Source organism: Rhinoderma darwinii, chromosome 13 (assembly GCF_050947455.1).
Source record: "Rhinoderma darwinii isolate aRhiDar2 chromosome 13, aRhiDar2.hap1, whole genome shotgun sequence".
In the NCBI taxonomy this organism is placed as follows: Eukaryota; Metazoa; Chordata; class Amphibia; order Anura; family Rhinodermatidae; genus Rhinoderma; species Rhinoderma darwinii.
In genome coordinates, this window is record NC_134699.1 from 27,076,292 (window position 1) to 27,101,761 (window position 25,470).

Consider the following 25,470-nt stretch of genomic DNA (forward strand, 5'->3'; position numbering starts at 1 on the left):
CAGGTAGAGCTGTCATGTATAGGAGTGGATCTGTACATAGCGCACGCTAAAGCTATATTCACACGAACGTGGAAAATGCATAAAAATCTATGTACTTCTATGGGATTATTCCCATGGCCGTTGTTTTAACAGACCGTGCTAACGCCCCATGAAAGAATAGAACATGTCCTGTTTTTGTACGTTTTCACGGATCCCTCAATAGACTCACGTCTATGAAGGATCCATGAGAATGGGTCCTGCCCGGATGCAAATCGGGTGTGAAAGACAGCCGTCTTCTCACGGCCGATTTGGCACACCTTCGTGTGAATATAGCCTAAAGGTAAAGTGTTAGGTCTGGAGTGGAGAAATGTAGATGTAGCAAAGCTGAGTTGGTCATTTGTCAAAGGCACAGACCCTTTGATTTGTAACAAGGCAGCCTCAGACCCCATGCACACTATTGTGCAGTCTTTATGATCAGTAAATACTGCATGGACGAGCCACGGAGTGTCATCCGCATGTGCGGACTGTGCTCACAGTAATAAGTATAAGAGCACGGTCCATAAATTTAAAAAATAGGGTGTCCAATTTTTTGCCGTTCATTTCTACAGCCTGGACTCACACCCGTGTATATAGTGTGTGCATGGGGCCTAATGAGATAAGTGACAAATCCAGCTCTGCTGCATCTTAACATATCAGGAGAAATGGAGATATGAGCAATCGATAGTAGGACGATTACAATAAATAGGTGGTGTGAGTGGGTTGAGCTTTACTTGTAAAACAGAATAATAGTCAATTATTCTGTTTTACTATTATTATTTATTGTGTATGCCCCATTATCTGGCTCAGTTTTAACTCATTAATGGATGGAGAATATTTTGGGATGCCTCAGAAATGTCATGTGATTTAATTGTTTATATTTAGCAGATATATTTGAGTGGGTTGTAAGCTTTATGTTCAATCTCCTTTCACCTGTTATTGATCAACTACTGTATAAAGTGATATTTTCCAGGGTTACTGAGTGACCTCTATCACGTTTCCAGGATGTCAGCCATTGTCTACCCTCTGATGTGATCTTTACTAGACAGAGGCCACAACCTCAAGTCTTACAATGGACCACATGACACATCAGGTAGTCACAGCAGGAAAGATGTGGTGTGACAACGCAACATTCATCTATATGGCAAATGTTTAGAACATCAGTTTTGTCATCAGCATAGTTTATGTTCGGTGAATGGATATGTTCAATATATAATTTCATTAAGTATGGTATATGACAATGTTATGGGAAAAGGAGCAATATTGCGCAAACTGGGACTCAAGAGACATATTTAAGCCTATGGTGTCCCTTCTGTGGACAGCATGAGCCTCTACTAGTGACTACGGTGCCACATATTTTTTTAAATTCTGATTTTGTCTTAGTCCTATGTGTGTGGAGACGACTGCACTGATGTCAGAGATTGGGTATGGAGACCGTATATTGATACCTGCCATTTGGATCATGGGTCACTGATTAGACATTGGCTGCAGATATGGGGGGGGGGGGCGCATGGCAAATCACTGACGTAGCCCTTATTCACACGACAGGGTTTCCCGGCCATGTGACGGCCGTTCAAAAACTGTCCGTCACACGGCTGCAGTAGGAACAATAGACCCCTAATGGGGCTATTCACAAGACCGATTTTTTGATGGCCCGGGAAACCCAGCAGTCAAAAAAATGGGACATGCCCTATTTTCGGCTGTTCTCCCGGCCGCACGGCTCCCATAGATGTCTATGGAGCCAGGTAATATACGGCTATCACTTGAATGTGCTCCAAGTGACGGCCGTGTCTTCCGTCGCTCGCTCTCTCTCCTCCTCACAGTGCGAAGTGCATGTGAGGAGGAGGAGGGTATGTTCCCAAACGCTGTGTCCGGGGATTGGGGATTCTGCTCCAGGAGAAGTCCCTGACTTCACTGTCTTCATATATGGACATTGAAGTCAGGGACTTCTCCTGGAACGGTGGCGCTATCTACAGACATGTAGGGGCGGGTGCTGTGTAGAACTACCTGAGGGGCTGTGTGCCATTACCTACAGGGGGGCTGTGTGCCATTACCTATGGGGGGTGGCTGTGTGGCATTACCTACGGGGGGGGGGGGCTGTGTGCCATTACCTACGGGGGGTGGCTGTGTGGCATTACCTACGGGGGGGGGGGGGGCTGTGCGCCATTACCTACGGGGGGGCTGTGCGCCATTACCTACGGGGGGGCTGTGCGCCATTACCTACGGGGGGGCTGTGCGCCATTACCTACGGGGGGGGGCTGTGCGCCATTACCTACGGGGGGGGGGGGGGGGGGCTGCGCGCCATTACCTACGGGGGGGGGGGGGGCTGTGCGCCATTACCTACGGGGGGGGCCTGCGCGCCATTACCTACGGGGGGGGGGCCTGCGCCATTACCTACGGGGGGCTGTGCGCCATTACCTACGGGGGGGCTGTGCGCCATTACCTACGGGGGGGGGCTGTGCGCCATTACCTACGGGGGGGGGCTGTGCGCCATTACCTACGGGGGGGGGGGGGCTGTGCGCCATTACCTACGGGGGGCTGTGCGCCATTACCTACGGGGGGCTGTGCGCCATTACCTACGGGGGGCTGTGCGCCATTACCTACGGGGGGCTGTGCGCCATTACCTACGGGGGGCTGTGCGCCATTACCTACGGGGGGCTGTGCGCCATTACCTACGGGGGGCTGTGCGCCATTACCTACGGGGGGGCTGTGTGCCATTACCTACGGTGGGGGGGCTGTGTGCCATTACCTACAGGGGGGGGGCAGCTGTGTGCCATTACCTACGGGGGGGGGGGGCTGTGTGCCATTACCTACAGGGGGGGCTGTGTGCCATTACCTAAAGGGGGGCTGTGTGCCATTACCTACGGGGGGGCTGTGTGCCATTACCTACGGGGGGGCTGTGCGCCATTACCTACGGGGGGGCTGTGTGCCATTACCTACGGTGGGGGGGCTGTGTGCCATTACCTACAGGGGGGGGGCAGCTGTGTGCCATTACCTACGGGGGGGGGGCTGTGTGCCATTACCTACGGGGGGGGGGCTGTGTGCCATTACCTACGGGGGGGGGGGGCTGTGTGCCATTACCTACGGGGGGGCTGTGTGCCATTACCTACAGGGGGGGGGCAGCTGTGTGCCATTACCTACAGGGGGGGCTGTGTGCCATTACCTACAGGGGGGGCTGTGTGCCATTACCTAAAGGGGGGCTGTGTGCCATTACCTACGGGGGGGCTGTGTGCCATTACCTACGGGGGGGCTGTGTGCCATTACCTACGGGGGGGGGGCTGTGTGCCATTACCTACGGGGGGGGGGGGGGGCTGTGTGCCATTACCTACGGGGGGGGGGCTGTGTGCCATTACCTACAAGGGGTTGTGTGGCATTACCTACAGGGGGTTGTGTGGCATTACCTACAGGCGGCTGTGTGGCATTACCTACAGGGGGCCGTGTGGTATTACCTACAGGGGGCCGTGTGGTATTACCTACAGGGGGCCGTGTGCCATCATCTACAGAGGGCAGTGTGTGGCATTATCTACAGAGGGCAGTGTGTGGCATTATCTAGGGCAGTGTGTGGCATTATCTACAGAGGGCAGTGTGTGGCAAAAATTTACAAATGCAATTCAGCCGATTTTAAAACGGACAGGGAAAAAAAAGGGATGCAAAATGGGTCAAAATCGGCCGTTAAAAACGACAACACGGCCTGGAACGGAATAGTAACGGATGCAAACCGGCCGGGAAAAACGGCCGACACTCGGACCCTGTCGTGTGAATAAAGCCTTAGTCTGCGATTCCACAGGGCGTTTCTTACCTGCGTTTATACACACACTCGGTTAGGCTGTCAGTACCTTAATTGGTTGAGTGCCGTGTAGAGTTCATGTGCAGTTCTGCTTGTTGTTCCCCCCGGATGTATTGCCATGTTGGGGATATAGGGGCAGATTTAAGACTGGCATTTTATTAGCCAGTCTTAATAACCACTACGCTCGAGTAAGATGCAAATGCTTCTTAATAAATGTGTCTTATCTTACCGCTGGCCGTGCACCATAATTGTGGTTGGCGTAATGACTGCTCCCCATTCAGCCACCCCCTTCCCATTACATAAAAAAAATAAAAATAATAATAATAATAATAATACATAATCACACCTTACAGTTTTTCTTCTCTTTCCACTTTTCTTCACCAGGTCCCCTATGGCTCCCTCTTAATGATGCAGCTCATTCAATGTACTGACGCGGGGCAGCCTCAGTATTTATCATACGAGCACTGTTGACAGTGAGTGCTGTGTCGCAAAGGTACTAATGCCCAGCGTTAGTACCTTGAATGAGTCGCGGCACGGAGAGGGAGCTGTAGGTGACAGGGGGAGGAGGCATGGCATGTGGTTCCTTGTTATGCCCCACAGACTGAAATCTAGCTGGCATAGATTTTTGCTATAATTTACGCTGGTTTTCGTAAGCTATAATAAATTAGTGGAGCCGCTGTGGCCCTGTCCCCTTTTGTGAAACCCTTTCCCTTTGCATAAAAATGCCGCAAAGAGAGTCTTTTGGGCCCTTTTGTGATTGTTTTTACTCCAGAAAACTGGCGCAGAAAGGTTGATAAATTCCCCCCATACTTTCCAATTTTGTATGCAGGTGAATAATGTTGCGTTTACTAACGCAGTTTTTACGATGTATTTTTTTGCTGCAGTTCAAAATTGCAGAAAAAGCCGCAAAAACACAGTGGAATCCCAGCCTAGGGTCTATCAGCAACTTTCGGCACTCCAGCTGCTGTGAGACTACAACTCCTAGTATGCACTGACAGCCAAAGGCTTTATTATTCCAGCCAAAGGCTATCAGGGAATGCTGGGAATTGTAGTTTCACAGCAGATGGAATGCCAAAGGCTGCTGACCCCTGGTCTATAGTATATTGAAAGCAAGGTATTTGGATGTATGCAGAATTACAAGACAACATGTCTAAATTTCATGGAGCTGGTTGGTCCTACCTTCATTATCCCAGTAGTACGCACAGTCCCCTGTCCTCTTTCTCCTGAGTGGTCCCTGCTGCTCCTCCCAGACTGTGGACTGTCCTCTGAGCAGCCTCCATTCAGCACCAGCTCCTCTCCTCCACGATCAGGAACATGGAGCCCCTCTGGAATAAAGGTACCTCCATCTTGCACCCCTAAAAGTCCAACCACAGCAGCAGCTGCAGCAGCACAGGCTGACGAGTCCCGTCCATCTGCCATAGTGAGAAGACTCAGTGCCTCAGCCTGGCATGCTGGTCCTGAGGAAATGAACTGCTAGATGTGTAAACACACTGACACTGCCCACATGAGGAAAGGGATGGGGATCTCCATCCTACTAAATCCTGAGATGTGTGTAGGGAGCCAACTACCTGAGAAGTCGACTGGCATCTGGACCTATGCCATGTATCACTGTACTGTCAGATTGCTCAACTTGTTGTAGATCTGTGCACACTGCAGGGTAAATGAATGGAAATCTGTGCTGAGGAATCAGAACAGGGAATCTCAGCAATACGTGGGAATCACTGCAGAGGGATCATTGCATTGGTGGCTGCTGGTCTCTATTGCCAGATCTGTGCTGTGGGATCAGTGAACTGGTGTGAAGGGTTCCTGGGGATCTGTGTTGTAGGAATCTTTGCTGTAGGGTCAGTGGCTTAGTAGGGATCTGTGCTACAGGGTCAGAGGGTTAGAATGGACCTGTGCTGTGGGCTCAGTGGATTAGTAGCGATCTGTGCTGCAGGCTCAGTGGATTAGTAGGGATCTGTGCTCAGTGGATTAGTAGGGATCTGTGCTGCGGGCTCAGTAGATTAGTAGGGATCTGTGCTGCGGGCTCAGTAGATTAGTAGGGATCTGTGCTCAGTGGATTAGCAGGGATCTGTGCTGCGGGGTCAGTGGATTAGCAGGGATCTGTGCTGCGGGGTCAGTGGATTAGCAGGGATCTGTGCTGCGGGGTCAGTGGATTAGCAGGGATCTGTGCTGCGGGGTCAGTGGATTAGCAGGGATCTGTGCTGCGGGGTCAGTGGATTAGCAGGGATCTGTGCTGCGGGGTCAGTGTATTAGCAGGGATCTGTGCTGCGGGGGTCAGTGGATTAGCAGGGATCTGTGCTGCGGGGTCAGTGGATTAGCAGGGATCTGTGCTGCGGGGTCAGTGGATTAGCAGGGATCTGTGCTGCGGGGTCAGTGGATTAGCAGGGATCTGTGCTGCGGGGTCAGTGGATTAGCAGGGATCTGTGCTGCGGGGTCAGTGGATTAGTAGGGATCTGTGCTGCGGGGTCAGTGGATTAGTAGGGATCTGTGCTGCATGGTCAGTGGATTAGTAGGGATCTGTGCTGCGGGGTCAGTGGATTAGTAGGGATCTGTGTTGCGGGGTCAGAGAATTAGTAGGGATCTGTGCTGCAGGGTCAGTGGATTAGTAGGGATCTGTGCTGCAGGGTCAGTGGATTAGTAGGGATCTGTGCTGCAGGGTCAGCTGGGTTGGTCGGGATGTGTGCTATAGGGTTAACGAGTTAGCAGCGTTTGTGCTGCAGGAACAGAGCTTTAGTGATGATCTGTGCAGTAAGATCCCTGGATCAGTGGAGATCAGCGCCGCAATGTCTCTGGATTCCCGATGATCCTCTGTGTAGGGTGGGTCGCAGTGTGTAGAAGATCCGGGGTCTGTCAGCCGCGGGACCCAAGCCATGTATACTTCTACCCGGCCAGCAGCTCCTCTGCGAGGGTCTCTGCTGTCATCGCTCCGCCCGGTGTGCTTTCGGCAGGATTGCCCGGGGTGCTCGCTCTGCAGCCGGCTCAGCGTCTCTCCAGCCTCCCGTGTCTGTGTAGAGCCGCCCCCTTCCCCGTCCTCGGCGCTGGGACTTCCTCACTCACATGTGCTGCACCCGGGGTCCGCACGATTAACCCCTGCACTGCCACAGCCTTCCACACCGCATACATCCCGTCACTGCCGACATTAACCCTTCCACCGCCACTGGGATCTCCTGCCATTCCTGTTACATTACAGGGATAGCTTGTCTGGATTATCACGGCTATATACTCCACACTGACATTGCGCTGCCCATAGACCCAAGATTAATAAATGTCGGTGAAAACAGTCAATATCGAGTGTTTAACCTAAATTTTCGCATATTTATTTTTCATGTTCTTTCATGCAAATGACTAATGATCGACAACCGGTCCAAATTTTGATTTGTCATTGTTTAGCCAGTAGTCAGCTGTAACTTTGGCTGGCCATACTACGGATTTTGAAATTCCAAAAAGGCAGTTTTATTTTCTACCGACTGTCGGCGCCTTTTTGTGACGCGAACCGTAGACAAACGTCTTTAGAAACGTTGATCTGTGGTGTTTTCCGGTCGTTGTCGGGAACGCTCCTTGGAAAATCGTTCATGACAAAACGACAGATGCGGATTCTATTAATAGAAGCCCCGACCAGGCCATAGATCAAGGCAGACATCAATTGGCAATTTGCAGTTTTTTTTTTTAACTTATATTTTCATCCAGAATGACAACTGTCACAGAACAAACCACGAACGACAAGTCATTCAGAAAACGGCCGTCTGAAACCGCTAATATATGGCCAGGTTAAGGCTATGTTCACACAGAGTTTTTTGCAGGCGGAACTTCTGCCTCAAAATTCCGTTTGGAAGTTTGAGGCAGATTTTCCTCTCCCTGCACGCCGCGAAATACGATTTCTCTGCCTCCCATTGAAGTCAATGGTAGGTCAGAGGCGTAAACACCCGAAGATAGGGATTGTCGCTTCTTTTTCCCGCGATGAATGGCATTTTCGGGCCGTTTTTGACTAGTTTTTTGGCGCAGTTTCCGCGTCAAAAAACACAGTGTGAACATAGCCTTAGTGTGCACTGCAATTGGCCGATTAGCAGACAGTTGGAGGACGGTTTTTCCCCCCTTCTCCCTGCTGTATCTGGCAAACCGTAAGGGTATGTGCACACGACCTCTTTTCAGATGTAATGGAGGCGTTTTACTGCCCATTGCTTGCAATGGGTCTTACGATGTTCTGTGCAGACGAGCTGTCATTTTATGCGTCGCTGTCAAAATATGGCTCCGTAAAATGACGCCTGATCAAAAGAAGTGCAGGACACTTCTTGGGACGTTTTTGGAGCCGTTTTTTCATAGACTATTGAAAAACGCGATTCGCTCAAAAATCTTCTGGTAAACAGGAGCTGTTTTCCCTTGAAAACCGCTCCGTATTTTCAGACACATTTTGTTAATCGTGTAAACATACCCTAAGGGTCAATTCAGACGTTGAGGTTACCTGCATCCAAAAGCGCACCAAATCGCAGTAAGGGTATGTGCACACACAAACTCAAGAACGTCTGAAAATAAGGAGCTGTTTTCAAGGGAAAACAGCTCCTGAATTTCAGAAGTTTTTTAAGCCAGTGGCGGTTTTTGGAGCTGTTTTTCTATAGAGTCTATGACATACGGCTCCAAAAACGGCTGAAGAAGTGACACGCACTTATTTTTCGCGGCAGTTTTTTTACTTGGCCCATTTGAAAAACGTCCGCGAAAAAAACAGCCCGTCGGAACAGAACGCCGTTTTTCCCATTGAAATGAATAGGCAAATGTTTGGAGGCGTTCTGCTTCCGATTTTTCAGCCGTTTTTCGGGACATTTACGGCCCGAAAAACGGCTGAAAACACTCTGTGTGAACATACCCTAACAAGGCATGCGGTTTTCAGATGCAGGTTTTGTAAGCGGTTTTAATTGCAACTCAACTGCAACATCTGAATGAACCCTTACTACATGGTCGTCAATGATTGTAGTGACATCGGCCGCAGCTACAGCCAGATCAATAGTGTTAGGGTATGTTCACACAGAGCGTTTTCAGCCATTTTTCGGGCCATAAACGTCCCGAAAAATTGCTGAAATAGTGGAAGAAGAACGTCTCGAAACATCTGCCTATTGATTTCAATGGGAAAAATGGCGTTCTGTTCTGACGGGGTGGTTTTTACGCGGCTGTTTTTCAGAACGGCTGCGTAAAAAACGGCCGCGAAAAAGAAGTGCACGTCACTTCTTCAGACGTTTTTGGAGCCGCTTTTCATTGACTATAGAAAAACAGCTCCACAAACGGCCCTGCAAAACGCGAGTTTGATTGAAAATACGGAGCTGTTTTCCCTTGAAAACAGCTCCGTATTTTCAGACGTTTTTATTTTGTGTGTGCACATACCCTAAGTGTATCTGTTGGGGCCCATGCACACAGCTGTATTATGGTCGTTTTTCACAGACCCAAGTTGGGGCTTTCATAGAGGTGCATAAGCTCTCTATTGTACCTCTGGAACATGATGCAATATTTTTTCTGCCAGATTGATATGAAAAAAAACCTCTGTACAAACCCCCCCCCCCCCACAAAAAAAAATAAAAAATTGCTGTATGGGACTTCATACTGTTCAGAGGTATTCTCTCCTAGAAGTATTGTTTTAAGGCCGACAGAGCCTGCACAGGTTAATACTAAATTAGCCGTACAGGCTCTTTGCCTGTGTGCATGTCATAAATCAGCTGCACATCACGGACATGTCCATGCACCAATACTATACGGCTGTACAGAGGTCTGTAATACACTCTGTGTGCCACCTCCATGAGCCACTGTAGTCTCCTCCGGAAGCAATGCTTCAAGGGGATTAGAACTCCATAAAACGGAATACATTGGGACATGCCACTACACTACAAACAGAATTGGCCATGTTGGATTTTTCGGCTGGTCTTTTAGTTCTATCCCAGAGGTGTCCAGACGCTTCTCAACCCTCTTTCCTCCAACTTCAAAATGGAAGTCAATAGGACTACCTGTAGGGTACATATACCCTTCGTTTGTGTGTACCCCAAGGAGAACATTAAGATGTGTCAGATTTGCGTTGTGGAATGTGTACCACAATTCTGTGGCAGTTTACAGTACAACTCTTGTGGATGGAGTTTTCGGTATAATCAGTGCAGAAATCAGAGCATGTTGCAAATTTTGACACAAATTTGCATTAAATCCACAGCTGAAAAAAAAGACTTCTGAATTCAGCCTTATTGGATGATACCCTCTTGAGCTGGTTAAAGACATTAGATATTTTTTTATGGTGTATCCCTCCAATTGTGATGGGATTGACTAAAGGTGCAACATTTGTAGAGACTGCCAATTGGTCCACAAATGTATCCCTGTGGCCATTGGATTTAAACTGGTCCAATTCTTTATTTTGGCGACCGATAAATGATGCCAGAAGTGTCTAGCAGCCACTTATTTCTTCCTCACGCTATTGTAATGACATGACCATTATTTAACTTTTTTCCATGCAGCAGTGAATGCCTCCGGTGCACAACCTTATATTTTTCTCAGATTGTCCTGATTTTGTCTGTATGTCCTGATCATACAGTTCACATACAATAGACCAAGATTGAAAACATACATGCACACGTTGCGTAATTTGGTGCGGAAAATCCAAAACCCCAGATAAATGCAGGCAATTCCGCAGTTAACATCGGCACATAATGGTGTTTTATATGCATTTTTTACATTATGATGCGTAAACAGGTGCAGATTTTTGTGCGTCTTCTTATACATTTGTCAGGTACAATTCTGAGATGGAAACGCAAGATAAATTGACATGCTGCAGATTTTAAAATATGGACCGCAAGTCAATATACCTGCGGAAAAATTCTGAAATGTGTAAATGAGATTACATGAAATCTCATTTACTTTGCTGGTCGTGTATTACGCTGCAGATTTGCCGGCAGGAAAATCTGCACGCAATATGCATTGTGGGCATGTGTTCTAAGAGCGCTTGTCCATCTGTCCAACATTTAACTCAATGAAGTCCTGTATAACTGGGGGTTAAGGCTGGGTTCACACGACCACATTAACGTCCGTAATGGACGGACGTATTTCAGCCGGCAGTCCCGGACCGAACTCACTGCAGGGAGCCGGGCTCCTAGCATCATAGTTATGTACGATGCTAGGAATCCCTGCCTCTCCGTGGAACTACTGTCCCGTACTGAAAACATGATTACAGTACGGGACAGTTGTCCTGCCGGAGGCAGGGACTCCTAGCATCGTACATAACTATGATGTTAGGAGCCCGGCTCCCTGCACCGAGTTCGGTCCGGGACTTGCGGCCGAAATCCGTCCGTCCATTACGGACGTTAATGTGGTCGTGTGAACCCAGCCTAAGTCCTTGTTGCATTTTTTTAAGCCAAAACCAGAATTGGATCCAGAAGAGCAGACTTGGGGTATGTTCACACGGTTAACAAAATACGGAGCTGTTTCCAAGCGAAAACAGCTCCTGATTTTCAGGCATTTTTTTTAATCAAGCTCGCATTTTTCATGGCCGTTTTTGGAGCTGTTTTTCCATAGTCAATGAAAAACGGCTCAAGAAGTGACATGCACTTCTTTTTACGTGCCGTTTTTTGAAAGTGAGGTGTAAAAAAAGACCCCGTCGGAACAGAAACGGCGTATTTCCCATTGAAATCAATGGGCAGATGTTTGTAGGTGTTCTGCTTCTGATTTTTCAGACGTTTTTCGGGACAGGTCTTGTGGACATACCCTCATAAGTCCTTTCTTTATATATTTCTTCTGTTTAGGTTCCATTCTCGGTTTTGACTTAAAAAATACATGCAAAATCTGCACCACGTGTACAAGGCTGCCTATTACTTATTCATATTAAACTTATGCACTGGGCCGACATAGGGTTAACCAATAAACATAGCCCAGGGCTGAAATGAGTGAAGCAATTAACCCCTTCCCGACATCCGCCGTATATATACGGCGCTGTCGGGAGGTGCTTCCCGCAAAGCGCCGTATATATATACGGCACAGTGATGGTGCGGGCTCAGAAGCAGAGCCGGCACCATCACCGCGGGGTGACAGCTGTATTATACAGCTGGCACCCTCATGTAACTGGCAGGACCGGAACTACTCTCCGATCCGGCAGATTAACCCCTCAGATGCTGCGCTCAATAGCGATCACCCAATCGCTGGGTTGCTGTGGCAATCGGACGCCAGAAAATGGCGTCCGAGTCTGCCTTGTACGGGAGCCGATGAGGACCCGCCTGCGGCGTGTCCTCATAGGCTTGCTGTCAGTGAATAACTGACAGCGCTAATACACTGCACTACGTATGTAGTGCAGTGTATTAGAGTAGCGATCGGGGCATCAGGCCCTCATGTCCCCTAGTGGGACAAGTAAAAAAAGTAAAAAAAAGTAAATAAAAATGTGGTAAAACAATAAAAACACACACATTTCAAATAAAAATAAAGCTAAACTGACTTTTTTCCCATAGTAAGTCTTTTATTATGGGAAAAACCGTAAAAATAAAAAAAACTATACATAATTGGTATCGCCGCGTCCGTAACGACCCAAACTACAAAACTATTATGTAATTTATCCCGCACGGTGAACGCGGTAAAAAAAAAACATGAAAAACAGCGCCAGAATCTTTGTTTTTAGGTCACATCTCCTTCCAAAAAATGCTAGAAAAAGTGATCAAAAAGTCACATTTACTCCAAAATAGTACTAATAAAAAACGACAATCCGTCCCGCAAAAAATAATCCCTGACACCGCTTTGTGCACGCAAAAATAATAAAGTTATGGGTCTTAGAATATGGCGACACAGAAAACAAATGATTTTATAAAAAAAGTGATTTTATTGTGCAAAAGCTGCACTACATAAAAAAAACTATATAAATTTGGTATCGCCGTAATCGTATCGACCCGCAGAATAAAGCTAACATGTAATTTAGGGCGCACTGTGGATGCAGAGAAAAAAAAACAATAAAAAACTATTCCAGAATTGCTTGTTTTTGGTAATTTCCTTTACCAAAAAATGATATAAAAAGTGATCAAAAAGTCGTATGTGTTCTAAAATGGTACCAATAAAATCTACAGCCCGTCTCGCAAAAAACAAGCCCGCACACCGCTCAATCTACTGAAAAATAAAAAAGTTATGGCACTAGTAATGCGGTGATGAAAAAACATCTCAATGCGCAGGCCGGAGGGGAACATTCCTTCAGTTTCAGGGCCCTAGTATTTAGGAACTAGGAAAGGGCAGGGACATAGCACATCCGCTGGAAGCGAGGGTGCCCGTATTATACCAGCGCAAAACGTTCCCAGTAATATTTCCCAAACTACGAAGGAGAAAAAGTCCCCAAAAGGTGCAGAGTGTTACAAAAGGGGGATAAGAAAGAAAACCGTTTATCAGTGTGACACCGGCCTGTGCATAACGGATCGCTTCACAGCGTAACACACATCTATGGATAATTGTATTATTTACCCCATTATTATACCCTCTTATTATGCCCTGATATACTCCGCACAGATTACATATGCCACCACATTATAAACTGAAATACCAGCAAAACCCCAAACAGAACTACTACCAAGCAAAATTCATGCTCAAAATGGCGGTCTTTCCCTTGTTAGCCCTACAGTGTGCCCAAACAGCAATTTATGGCCACAAGTAAGGCATTACCATGCCCGGGAGAACCCGCTTAACAATTTATGGGGTAAGATTCTCTAGGGGCACAACATCTTGTGCGGTGAATGGGCAGATCAGTGGAGAAATTGCAATTTTCACTTTGCACAATCCACTGCGTATTCATTTCTGAAAAACACCTGTGGAGTCTAAATTCTCACTACATTCCTTGATAAATGCCTTTAGGGGTGTAGTTTCTAAAACGGGGTCACTTTTGTTTGGTACATCAGGGGTTTTGCAAATGCAACATGGCGTCCGCAAACCATTCCAGCAAAATCTACGCTCCAAAAGATAAATACCGCTCCTTTTCTTCTGAATCCTCCCATATATGTAAACAGCTGATTATAACCACATATGGGGCGTTACTGTACTCGGAAGAAATTACTTTACAAATGTTGGGGTGCTTTTTCTTCTCTATTCCTTGTAAAAATGAAAAATGTGTATCTAAAACTACATCTTGTTGGAAAAAAAAATATATTTTTCATTTTCATGGCTTAATTCAGCAAAAAACCTTTGGGATCAAAATTTTCACTATACCCCTAGATGATTCCTCAGGGGGTGCAGTTTCCCAAATGGAGTCACTTTTGGGGTGTTTCCACTGTACTAGTACTACAGGGGCTCAGCAAATATGACATGACACCCAGAAACCATTCCAAAATCCAAATGGTGCTCCTTCCATTCTGAGCCCTACCGTGTGTCCAAACAGATGTTTGTGACCACATGTGGGGTATTGTTTTACTCGGGAGAAGTTGCTTTACAAATGTTGCGGTGCTTTTTCTCCTTCAGTCCTTGTGGAAATGAAAAAAAAATACCTAAACCTACATTTTCTTTGAAAAAATGTAGATTTTCATTTTTACGGCCTAGTTACAATAAGTTCTGTAAAAAACCTGTGGGGTCAAACTGGTCACTCTACCCCTAGATAATTCCCTCATGGGGTGTAGTTTCCAAAATGGGGTCACTTGTTGGGGGTTTCCACTGTTTTGTCCCCTCAGGAGCTTTGCAAATGTGACATGGCCTCCGCAAACCATTCCTGCTAAATTTGAGTTCCAAAAGCCAAATGGCGCTCTTTCCCTTCTCAGCCCTGCCGTGTGTCCAAACAGCCGTTTATTACCACATGTGGGGTATTGTTTTACTCGGGAGAAATTTCTTTACAAATTTTATGGTGCTTTTTCTCCTTTAGTCCTTGTGGAAATGAAAAAAAATTAGCTAAACCTACATTTTATTTGAAAAAATGTAGATTTTCATTTTCACAGCCTACTTGCAAAAATTTCTGCAAAAAACCTGTGGGGTCAAAATGCTCACTATACCCTAGATAATTTCCTCAAAGGGTATAGTTTCCAAAATGGGGTCACTTGTTGGGGGTTTCCACTGTTTTGTCACCTCTGGGGCTTTGCAAATGTGACATGGCCTCCGCAAACCATTCCTGCTAAATTTGAGCTCCAAGAGCCAAATGGCGCACTTTCCATTCTAAGCCCTGCCGTGTGTCCAAACAACCGTTTATTACCACATGTGGGGTATTGTTTTACTCGGGAGAAATTGCTCTACAAATGCTGTGGTGCTTTTTCTACTTTAGTTCTTTTGGAAATGAAAAAAAATTAGCTAAACCTACATTTTATTTGAAAAAATGTAGATTTTCATTTTCATGGCCTAGTTCCAAAAATTTTTGCAAAAAAACTGGCCGGTCAAAATGCTTGCTGCACCCCTAGATAAATTCTTCGAGGGGTGTAGTTTCCCAAATGGGGTCACTTTTGGGGGGTTTCCACTGTTTTAGTTCCACTAGACCTGTTCAAAGCTGACATGGTGCCTAAAATATATTCTAATAAAAAGGAGGCCCAAAATCCACTAGGTGCTCCTTTGCTTCTGAGGCCGGTGCTTCAGTCCAGTAGCACGCTACGGCCACATGTGGGATATTTCCTAAAACTGCAGAACCTGGGCAATAAATATTGAGTTGCATTTCTTGGGTAAAACCTTCTGTGGTACAAAAAAAATGGATTCAAAATGAATTTCTGGAAAAAAATAATGAACTTCGTAAATTTCACCTCTACTTTGCCTTAATTCCTGCGCAATGTCTAAAGGGTTAAGAAACTTTCTAAATGCTGTTTTGAATACTTTGAGGGGTGCAGTTTTTAAAATGGGGTGACTTATTGGGAGTTTCTAATATCTAAGGACCTCAAAGCCACTTCACAACTGAACTGGCCCCTGTAAAAATAGCATTTTGAAATTTTCTTGAAAATGTGAGAAATTGCTGCTAAAGTTCTAAGCCTTGTAACGTCCTAGAAAAATAAAATGATGATCAAAAAACGATGCCAATCTAAAGTAGACATATGGGGGATGTTAGTTAGCAACATTTTTGTGTGGTATAACTGCCTGTCTTACAAGCAGATGCATTTAAATTGAGAAAAATGCTAAATTTTTGCAATTTTTCGCTAAATTTTGGTGTTTTTCACAATAAATACTGAATGTATCGGGCAAATTTTGCCAGTAACATAAAGTCCAATGTGTCACGAGAAAACAATCTCAGAATCGCTTGGATAGGTAAAAGCATTCCGGAGTTATTACCACATAAAGTGAAACATGTCAGATTTGAAAAATGAGGCTCTGTCAGGAAGGTCAAAAGTGGCCAAAGAGGGAAGGGGTTAAAGGACTAATCAATAACTGACAAGATAATGTACACATAGGAGAGCAACATGCATATATATATATCTATCATCTCTTTCAGAGAACATGATCTCCTGCCACTAGTTCCTCTGTATTTCCATTTGGTTAGAATGATTTACTTTTGTTGCAGATCTGGTATCGGGATTCAGATTTTTTTCTATATTGTACATTGGAAACATCTCAGTCTCAGTGCAGATATTTATACTTTTTAGGTAAAGTTATATGACTCATGCACACAACTGCATTACAGATCCCTGCGGTATGGATGTGCAGAACAGCATCCATAAAAATCTATGCCCCCATACCGTGCCGCCGACTTCCTATGGAGAGACATAGTTTGTTTTCCTCATAGATTAAGGCCTTGATCACACAGTGCAGATTTGGCATGTATTTTTTTTAAAGCCATAACCAGAATTGAATGCAGGAAAGCAGACCTGTAAGGCCTTCCTTTTATAATTTCTTCTGTTTAGGCTCCGTTCCTGGTTTTGGCTAAAAAAAATACATGAAAAATCAGCGGAAATCCTACAGAAATTAGAAAAACGAAAAAGTTTATATTTACCCAGCTGTAGTCATGGCGACGCGTCTCTTCTCAGTCTAGCCCGGCCTTCCGCTGCAAAAGTCGCAACATATAGATCTTTGTTGCTAGTTTTACCTCCCATTTAATTCAATGGGGAAAACCCACAACACAAGAGCAGTGATTCCACAGCAAAAATGTATATACTGCGGCTTCAAAAACCGCACCGCAGGTCAAGTTATGAAGGTGTTTTTCTTCGGCGGATATTTTCCGCTGCGTGTGGCTGACATTTGTTTAAATCCCACCCACACACGCTGCTGCTGTACTACGCCTTGTAAATGGCTCCACACAGCCCCCCCTTGTAAAAAGTGCCACACAGCCCCTTGTAAATAGCGCCACATAGCCCCCCCCCCTTGTAGATAGCGCCGCACAGCCAACCCCTTGTAAATAGCTCCACAGCTCCCCCTTGTAGATAGCGCCACACAGCCCCCTTGTAGATAGCGCCACATAGCCCCCCCCCCCTTGTAGATAGCACCGCACAGCTCCCCCTTGTAGATCGCGCTGCACAGCTCCCACTTGTAGATAGCTCCACACAGCCCCCTTGTAAATAGCTCCAAACAGCCCACCCCCTTGTAAAATAGCTCCACAGAGCACCTCCTTGTAAATAGCGCCTCACTGGAAAGTGCAAACTCTCCGCTCTGCCTGACGTGACTCACCGAGGAGACAGGAGGTCCTCTTCTGACTGGTGTCGGTGTCAGGCGGGACGTGGGCCAGTCCAGTCACCTGACCTAAGTCATCTGACTTCATGTCGCTGACGTGATGTCAGGTGACAGGATTGGTCCACTCCTGGAACCGACCTCACTTGGCAGCTTATTTTGAGATTCCACAGTCAAGCAGAATTTGAAAATATGCCAGGCCGTGGCCTACTATTTCTTTGCACTGCGCATGTACATATTGGTGCATGCGCAGTGCAAAGTTCCGGGAGAATGCAGAAAAATTCCAGGCGGTGATTTTTTTCTGCCGGACGCTACGGACGGCAGAATAAAACACCCATTTTCGCAGACCGTCCGTAAATTTCGGGTAAACTATTTCGGGTAAACTATCGGGTGCCGTGAAAAACTTCCCGAGTGGCACTCGGTCGTGTGCAAGAGGGCTGCAAGACCTAGACCCTCCTGTGGTTCAAGTGAACCAAACCTAGATCACCATAGGGCAGCTTTGTGTGCACAGATTAGTGCCACACGGCCTCCATGTGCTGTCTTACAGGCTCCGTTAGGTGCCATACGTACAGAGATATTCTCTTCTAGGAACAAGAAATTAAAAGAAGAGATTTGATTTTTTTAAGCGGATTTACCCTTTGTAATGCAAAGGCTGAGATCCGCAGCAAATCCGCGACGTGAGAACTCAGCATAAGTGCTTGTCCACACGTAACGGAATTGCTGCGTATTTTTCATCCGGAATTGCGGGCGGAAAATATGCAGCGTAATACAGTAGAATTAAAGTGGGTGTTATTTAACAAATGTCATTCTCACAGTGCAGAAAAATTCAGTCCGGAAATTCACCTGCGGTGCGTAATTTTATTTCCGCAGCAGGTCTATTAATGATGTGGAAAGTGGACTGAATTCCTGCATTATTCCCCCTAAAGAAATGAATGAAAAACAACAATTCCGCAGCAAACTACAATGTACTGCATAATTTCTTACAGGAGGTGGAAATGACATCACAGGATGAAGAAATATCAATATCATAATGTTTTTGAAAAAACCTGCACTATTTTCCACAGTAAGGGATTGTCCTAAGCAAATTGTCTGCTAATTAATGCATTAATGCTGCGGAAATTTGTCAGGAAATCAGTTCCGTGTGGACAAGCCCTAAGGGTGCCTACTTGCATTGTATTCCATAAAACTTCAATGTACACTTATCGTAAAAATACTCTGCAACACAAGAACTAGAGAAACCTGTATGTGTTTTCCGTAGCGTATTTTTATGCTGCGGAAATACAATGCAAGTACGCCATTTGTGAGCACACCAAGTCTAGGTTTACACGTAGTGTAAATACTGCGGATCTCGTTGTGGAAAATACGCAGCAGATCACAGTAGCAGCAAAGTGGATGACATTTGAACAAATCTCATCCAAACCCTACGTAAATGATAAGCAGAAAAACCCTCTGAAATTTACCTGCGTTAATTTTAAGCACAGCAGGTCAATTGTGTTTGTGTAATCGCTGCTTTTGTGTGGAGGGTTTTCCCCATTGAATTCAATGGGAAGGTAAAACCCGCAAAAAATAGCAGATGCTGTGATTTTTTTGGAGGAAAAGATGCAAAACACGTCCTGGGGTGACGTTTCATCCCATGTGACCACTGCAGCCAATCACAGGCTGCAGCGGTCAAATTGGATGTAATGTCATCCCAGGGCTACAGAACGTCAGAGGGATGCATCGCCATGGTAAGTATAGCCGTGTTTTTTTTTAATTTGCAGGATTTCGCAGAAGACATTCCAGGTGAAAAACCGCACCACAATTTGGTGCGGTTTTTCGACCGGAATTCCCTGTGACCGCCAGAGCATATACGCTGTGTACCTTTACACAATGTATCCGCACTGTGTGAACTTACCCTTAAGGTGCCCTAAAGCTGGTCATGCTGCTGGAACAAACAGCAGCTATTTCCCCCAAAGCCCCATAATCATGCCATGCATGCTCTGTTGGCTGAGCGTGCATGTTTATTTTTTTTGGGAGCGGGAATAAACAGTAGACAGATACCCCTCAAGATGTTCATCTAATCAGTTGGCTAAAAAAATATACCTATTAAGGCTACATTCACACGACCGTGAAAAGAAATGTCCATTAAAAACTGATCAACTGGCAGTTTTTCATGGCCGTTTTGCATCAGTTTGTCTCTATATTTTCACCCATTTCCAGTCCGTTTTTAATGGCCGTTTGACATCCGTTTTGCATCAGTTTTTCATAGTTGTTAAAAAAACTGATGAATTTCATTGGTCAGGCTTTTTTTGTCCCAGCCCCCTGAAAACACCCAAAGGAAGGTCACATGTTCACCTAGACACGATTTACAGCCTCCCTGTATATGATGCCACACACCTCCCTGTATATGATGCCACTCAGCCTCCCTGTATATGATGCCACACAGCCTCCCTGCATATGATGCCACACAGCCTCCCTGTATATGATGCCACACACCTCCCTGTATATGATGCCACACAGCCTCCATGTATATGATGCCACACAGCCTCCATGTATATGATGCCACACACCTCTCTGTATATGATGCCACACAGCCTCCCTGTATATGATGCCACACAGCCTCCATGTGTATGCCACACAGACCCCCTGTATATGATGCCACACAGACCCACTGTAATGCCACACAGCCTCACTATGCCACACAGCCTCACTGTAGATGCCACAGCCCCCTGTATATGATGCCACACTGCCCCCCTGTAGATGCCACACAGCCCTCCTGTATACGATGCCACACAGCCCGACATGAATGCCCTACATACGCACCGATGCAGCGCTGTCTTCTTCAGGTAAGGCCTCTCGTCTTCACGGGATCTGCGGCGACGCGATGACACATACTCACCAATGCAGTGCCGACTTCTCCTGGTCCGGTCGCTAGTCTCGGGGGATCTGCGAAGGTGATGACGCCATGGGAACTAGTAGTTCCCTTGCAAATCCCCATGTCACAGATCCATTTTTAACGGTTGTTACATGTATTGACAGCCGTTAAAAACTGATCCATTGACTTCTATGGGGTTTGTCAGGCACACACCTCCCTGTATTTGCCACACAGACCCCCTGTATGCGCCACACACCTCCCTGTATATGATGCTACACAGCCTCCCTGTAGATGCCACACAGACCCACTGTAATGCCACAGCCACACTGTAGATGCCACACACCTCCCTGTATTTGCCACACAGACCCCCAGTATATGCCACACAGACCCCCTGTATATGCCACAGACCCCCTGTATATGCCACACAGACCCCCTGTATATGATGCCACACAGCCTCCCTGTATATGCCATACAGCCCCCTGTATATGATGCCACACACCTCCCTGTATATGATGCCACACAGCCCCCCTGTAGATGCCACACAGCCCCCCTGTAGATGCCACACAGCCCCCCTGTAGATGCCACACAGCCCCCCTGTATATGATGCCACACAGCCCCCCTGTATATGATGCCACACAGCCCGACATGAATGCCCTACATACGCACCGATGCAGCGCTGTCTTCTTCAGGTAAGGCCTCTCGTCTTCTGCGGCGACGCGATGACACATACTCACCATTGCAGTGCCGACCTCCTGGTCTGGTCGCTAGTCTCGCGGGATCTGCGAAGGTGATGACGCCATGGGAACTAGTAGTTCCCTTGCAAATCCCCATGTCACAGATCCATTTTTAACGGTTGTTACATGTATTGACAGCCGTTAAAAACTGATCCATTGACTTCTATGGGGTTTGTCAGGCACACACCTCCCTGTATTTGCCACACAGACCCCCTGTATGCGCCACACACCTCCCTGTATATGATGCTACACAGCCTCCCTGTAGATGCCACACAGACCCACTGTAATGCCACAGCCACACTGTAGATGCCACACACCTCCCTGTATTTGCCACACAGACCCCCAGTATATGCCACACAGACCCCCTGTATATGCCACAGACCCCCTGTATATGCCACACAGACCCCCTGTATATGATGCCACACAGCCTCCCTGTATATGCCATACAGCCCCCTGTATATGATGCCACACACCTCCCTGTATATGATGCCACACAGCCCCCCTGTAGATGCCACACAGCCCCCCTGTAGATGCCACACAGCCCCCCTGTAGATGCCACACAGCCCCCCTGTAGATGCCACACAGCCCCCCTGTATATGATGCCACACAGCCCCCCTGTATATGATGCCACACAGCCCGACATGAATGCCCTACATACGCACCGATGCAGCGCTGTCTTCTTCAGGTAAGGCCTCTCGTCTTCTGCGGCGACGCGATGACACATACTCACCATTGCAGTGCCGACCTCCTGGTCTGGTCGCTAGTCTCGCGGGATCTGCGAAGGTGATGACGCCATGGGAACTAGTAGTTCCCTTGCAAATCCCCATGTCACAGATCCATTTTTAACGGTTGTTAAAAATAGGGCATGTCCTATTTTTTGACGGCCATTATTCATTAAAAAAACAGCCGTGTGAATACACCCATAGAACATCATTGTTCTGAATATGACCGTGTGACGGCCATTAAAAGAACGGCCGTTTATCACGGTTGTGTGAATAAGGCCTAAGTGTTCAGTATCTGAGCAAAGAAGTCATGGTGTAGGTGTATAGATGTTTTCCGGCATGTAAGGATTATGTGATAAGCCTTTAGCCATATGTTTGAGGTACATTTATTTCCATAGAGGTGGCATAGCTGCCTTACAGCAATGGATTCTGTACTAGCCAGGACAATATCCGGATCGTGTCTTTATCAGGGGCTTTTTTTTAGGAATGTGCAAGAGAATGTTTGCACTGACGGTAGCCTAAAAAGAGGACGAAACATAGAATAGACCATATAGCAATGATAGATAAAAACATTTTTAGAAGAAGTAGGAAGTAACCCCAACAATCAGCTGATCACCACAGCTCCGGCTACTGAAACGGACACTGTAAGGGTATGTTCCCACACACAGGATACGCTGCAGATTATCTGCAGCAGAATCTCTAGAAAAACGCTGGTAAATTGGTCACAGAAATCTGCACCAAATAGTGAGTTTTTCCTGGTCATATTGCTGCGGAAACGCTGCGTTTTTTCCGCAGCAGTTTTACCTGCGGATTAAGTGTTATACTTTGCTTTAACCAATATTTATGTGCACCTGCAGATTTTCAGCCTTTTTTACTGCGTTTCCTTTGTGGATTTTCTGCTCCCCATTGAAGTCTATGGGCCAAACAAGCAGCATTTCCGCACAGAATATGCAGCATAAATTGACATGCTGCGAAATTAAAACATGCACCGCAGAACACTTTCCGCATGACTTTTGTGCGGTTTTTTTCCACAGCGGACATGAGATTTGCAAAATCTCATTCACTTTGCTGCTACTGTAAATGCTGCGGAATTTCCGCACATAATTCCGTTGCCGAAATTCTGCAGCGTTTCCGCTACGTGGGAACCCAGCCTAAGAAGCCAAACATCTCCCCATCAGCAGCTGTGACAGTGTTAGTGCAATATTAGATGGTGCAATTCAGATAAATGGATAATGAAAAACCTGGTGGAGAGGACATGTGGGACGTTGTATGGCAGGGCACTCTTTCTTGTGGCTGCTGAAAATATTCAGAGAACTGTTTCTTGATGTAAATATGTTGTACCATGAGTAAAAACACACCAAAGGATCTTGGATGCCATAGTCTCAATTTCTATTTTTCCTATAAAGCAGCAGAAAAGTGCCAGCTATAGGCACAAAATACCACAGCAGAAAAAACTCTCTCAAAGCACAAGGTCTGAATGGGGCCTAAAGGCACTTTTACATAAAGCAATAATTGTTCAGATCCAAACAATTACAGACGTTCATAACGATAATTGCCCCGTGTAAATGAGCAAAACATTTGACGAATGTGAGTGAATGCATCACCATGGAATACGCGGCATTTATGTAACAGGAAATAAAGTAAATAAACGAACAATAAAAATGTTGTTCATAGCTGATTAAATGAATCATTAATACTTAAGGATTTAAATGTTCTCCCGTGCATGGAAGTTTGTCATCCTGCTTTTTAGGTGAAAAGGAAGCAGAAGAATAACTAAATAGCCCTTTTGTGTATTTTATTATTATTATTAGTGATCGTTTTTGGACCTCATAGGGGTAATACCATTATATAATTTTAAAGGCAAACCGCTAACATTTGCCATAATAATATGATTGGTGTGAGTCCCACCTCTGGGGCCCTCGCTGACATGGAGAATGAAGCGACCAAGGTCATTTTATCTTTTCTCCTGTACAGTGGTGCTTACAGCCACCTGCTGTGCAGGCAATTGCAACACCCCCCCATTAAAGTGAAAGGGGCTGTGTTGTGGTTCCCTGCATAGAGCGGGAGCCTCAATGTGCAGCAAAACACTGTAAAGGAGTCACAGTAAAAGGCTAAGCAAGTGCCTCTGTGCCCCCTTCATTCTAAAGATTGGTGGGGGTTTTGGCAGTTGAACTCTCACAATCCGTAAATGATGGCATATCCTAGTGATATGGTACTTTCTTGATCCCGCAGCACTCTGTGTTTCAAGTGTGCGTGTAAAAAATGTATAAAAAAATGGGAACTCAGCACTCCAAGTATTTATGCAATAATAATGGCCATTACCTAATAGCGACCGAGGTCGCAAGCGCCGCATATCCTTATCCACGGATGTAATCCGTGTCTGAAGGTATAGACCAAAACTTTAACCCTTTTTTTTTATTACTACTTTTCGCTATATGTGAAATAAAATATCAATTATTGCATAATACCTTGGAGTGCTGAGTTCCCATTTTTTATATCCTAGTGATATGCAATCACTCACTATGGTGGGAATACCTCTTTAACCTTTTCGCTTCTGAATCAATTTTCACACTTTTGACATACAGAAATAAAAACTCAAAAAATGAAATAAAACTAATATTATACCCCCATACATCTTCTGAAAGTAGACACCTTACACATTGTAACAATTCCACCCAGTTATTTACACTCATTAGCGCCTGCATACAATTACTGTATGCGTCAAAGGGTAATGTTGTGTAAAAACGCCATAAAAAGTCATTTTTAGGCTAAAAGTTTGACTCGAGCAGTGCCCGAGACACACAACACCTCATAAAAGGTTCAAGATGTGCATACATGCCCCTTATGCTGTATGTCTACATGCATACATCTTCACATAATAGACCAGAAATATCTATGATGCAGATGCCGGGGAACATCCGAGTCACAGAGTCGACAAAAGGTCTGATTAGGAGCAGGGGGAGATTAGATGTGTAACTGCTCAAATTTTAACCCCTATAATAGAAATAAAGACCCCCCAAATTTGAGAATCAGAGCGCGCATGTTCTCTCTCATTGGCAAGGGGAGGTGAATGCATGCACAGAACCAGAATGTAAAACTTTTTCTCCTGCTCCCCGTATTCAAGCGAGTGATGCACCCAAAGTATTGCATCTAAAGCAATGACCTACGCTCTAGCCCTAACATTCTAGTTGCAGAAAATGTTTAAAGTCATGAGGTATTACATACGTTTTTGGCAGTAGAAGGGTTAGGTCTTTTTCTCCTATGGTCTGTGCCGAGTGAGATAAGATCTGAATAATTGATGTTGTGCAAAAAAAATCTTCTCTTCTGCTCAAAGAGTTAAGAAAACAAATCATTTTAACATACTGGCCCATGTCTAGTCTTTGGCTCCAAAACTGACCTCCGTCATGTGGCCAGTATCTCGTACAACAGAGGGCATTTGTCTTATTTTCTATCTCTGATCGCTTTTTTTCCTCAACTTTGGATGACTTCCTATCTTAAACATCATGTGATGGACACAGGTGCTGGGATCATTAGAAGACACAGCTCTGATACACATAGTGTAGCGAGCCGTGCACCTGTGTGTGCATCACATGACCATGGACAGAATTTTATCCACTGGAAGTAAACAATGAATGCTCCGATTGTATAACAAGCCGAGATCTGCGTGAGGAACTAAGACAAAGAATATTGGAAAATTGTATAACTTTTAATTATACAAAAAAATAACATTAAATTTGCAGAAACTGGACAACCCCTTTGAAGTCTCATGCACACGGCCAAGCCGGTAATCACTGTCCGCGATTATGGGCACAGCCACTT

General features: G+C 45.8%; 2 protein-coding genes across 2 annotated transcripts in view; both read right to left on the minus strand.

Moving 5' to 3' along the window:
• The window catches only part of LOC142666080 (inactive phospholipase C-like protein 2), a 76,099-nt gene extending 69,107 nt beyond the window's left edge, over positions 1-6,992 (minus strand). The window contains exon 1 of the mRNA XM_075845973.1: positions 4,982-6,992. Coding sequence (XP_075702088.1) covers positions 4,982-5,221 — 240 coding nt within the window. The 5' untranslated portion in view covers positions 5,222-6,992. The remainder of the gene's footprint in view (positions 1-4,981) is intronic.
• The window catches only part of GHDC (GH3 domain containing), a 101,913-nt gene that overhangs the window by 3,822 nt on the left and 72,621 nt on the right, over positions 1-25,470 (minus strand). The gene's annotated exons all lie outside the window — the stretch shown is intronic.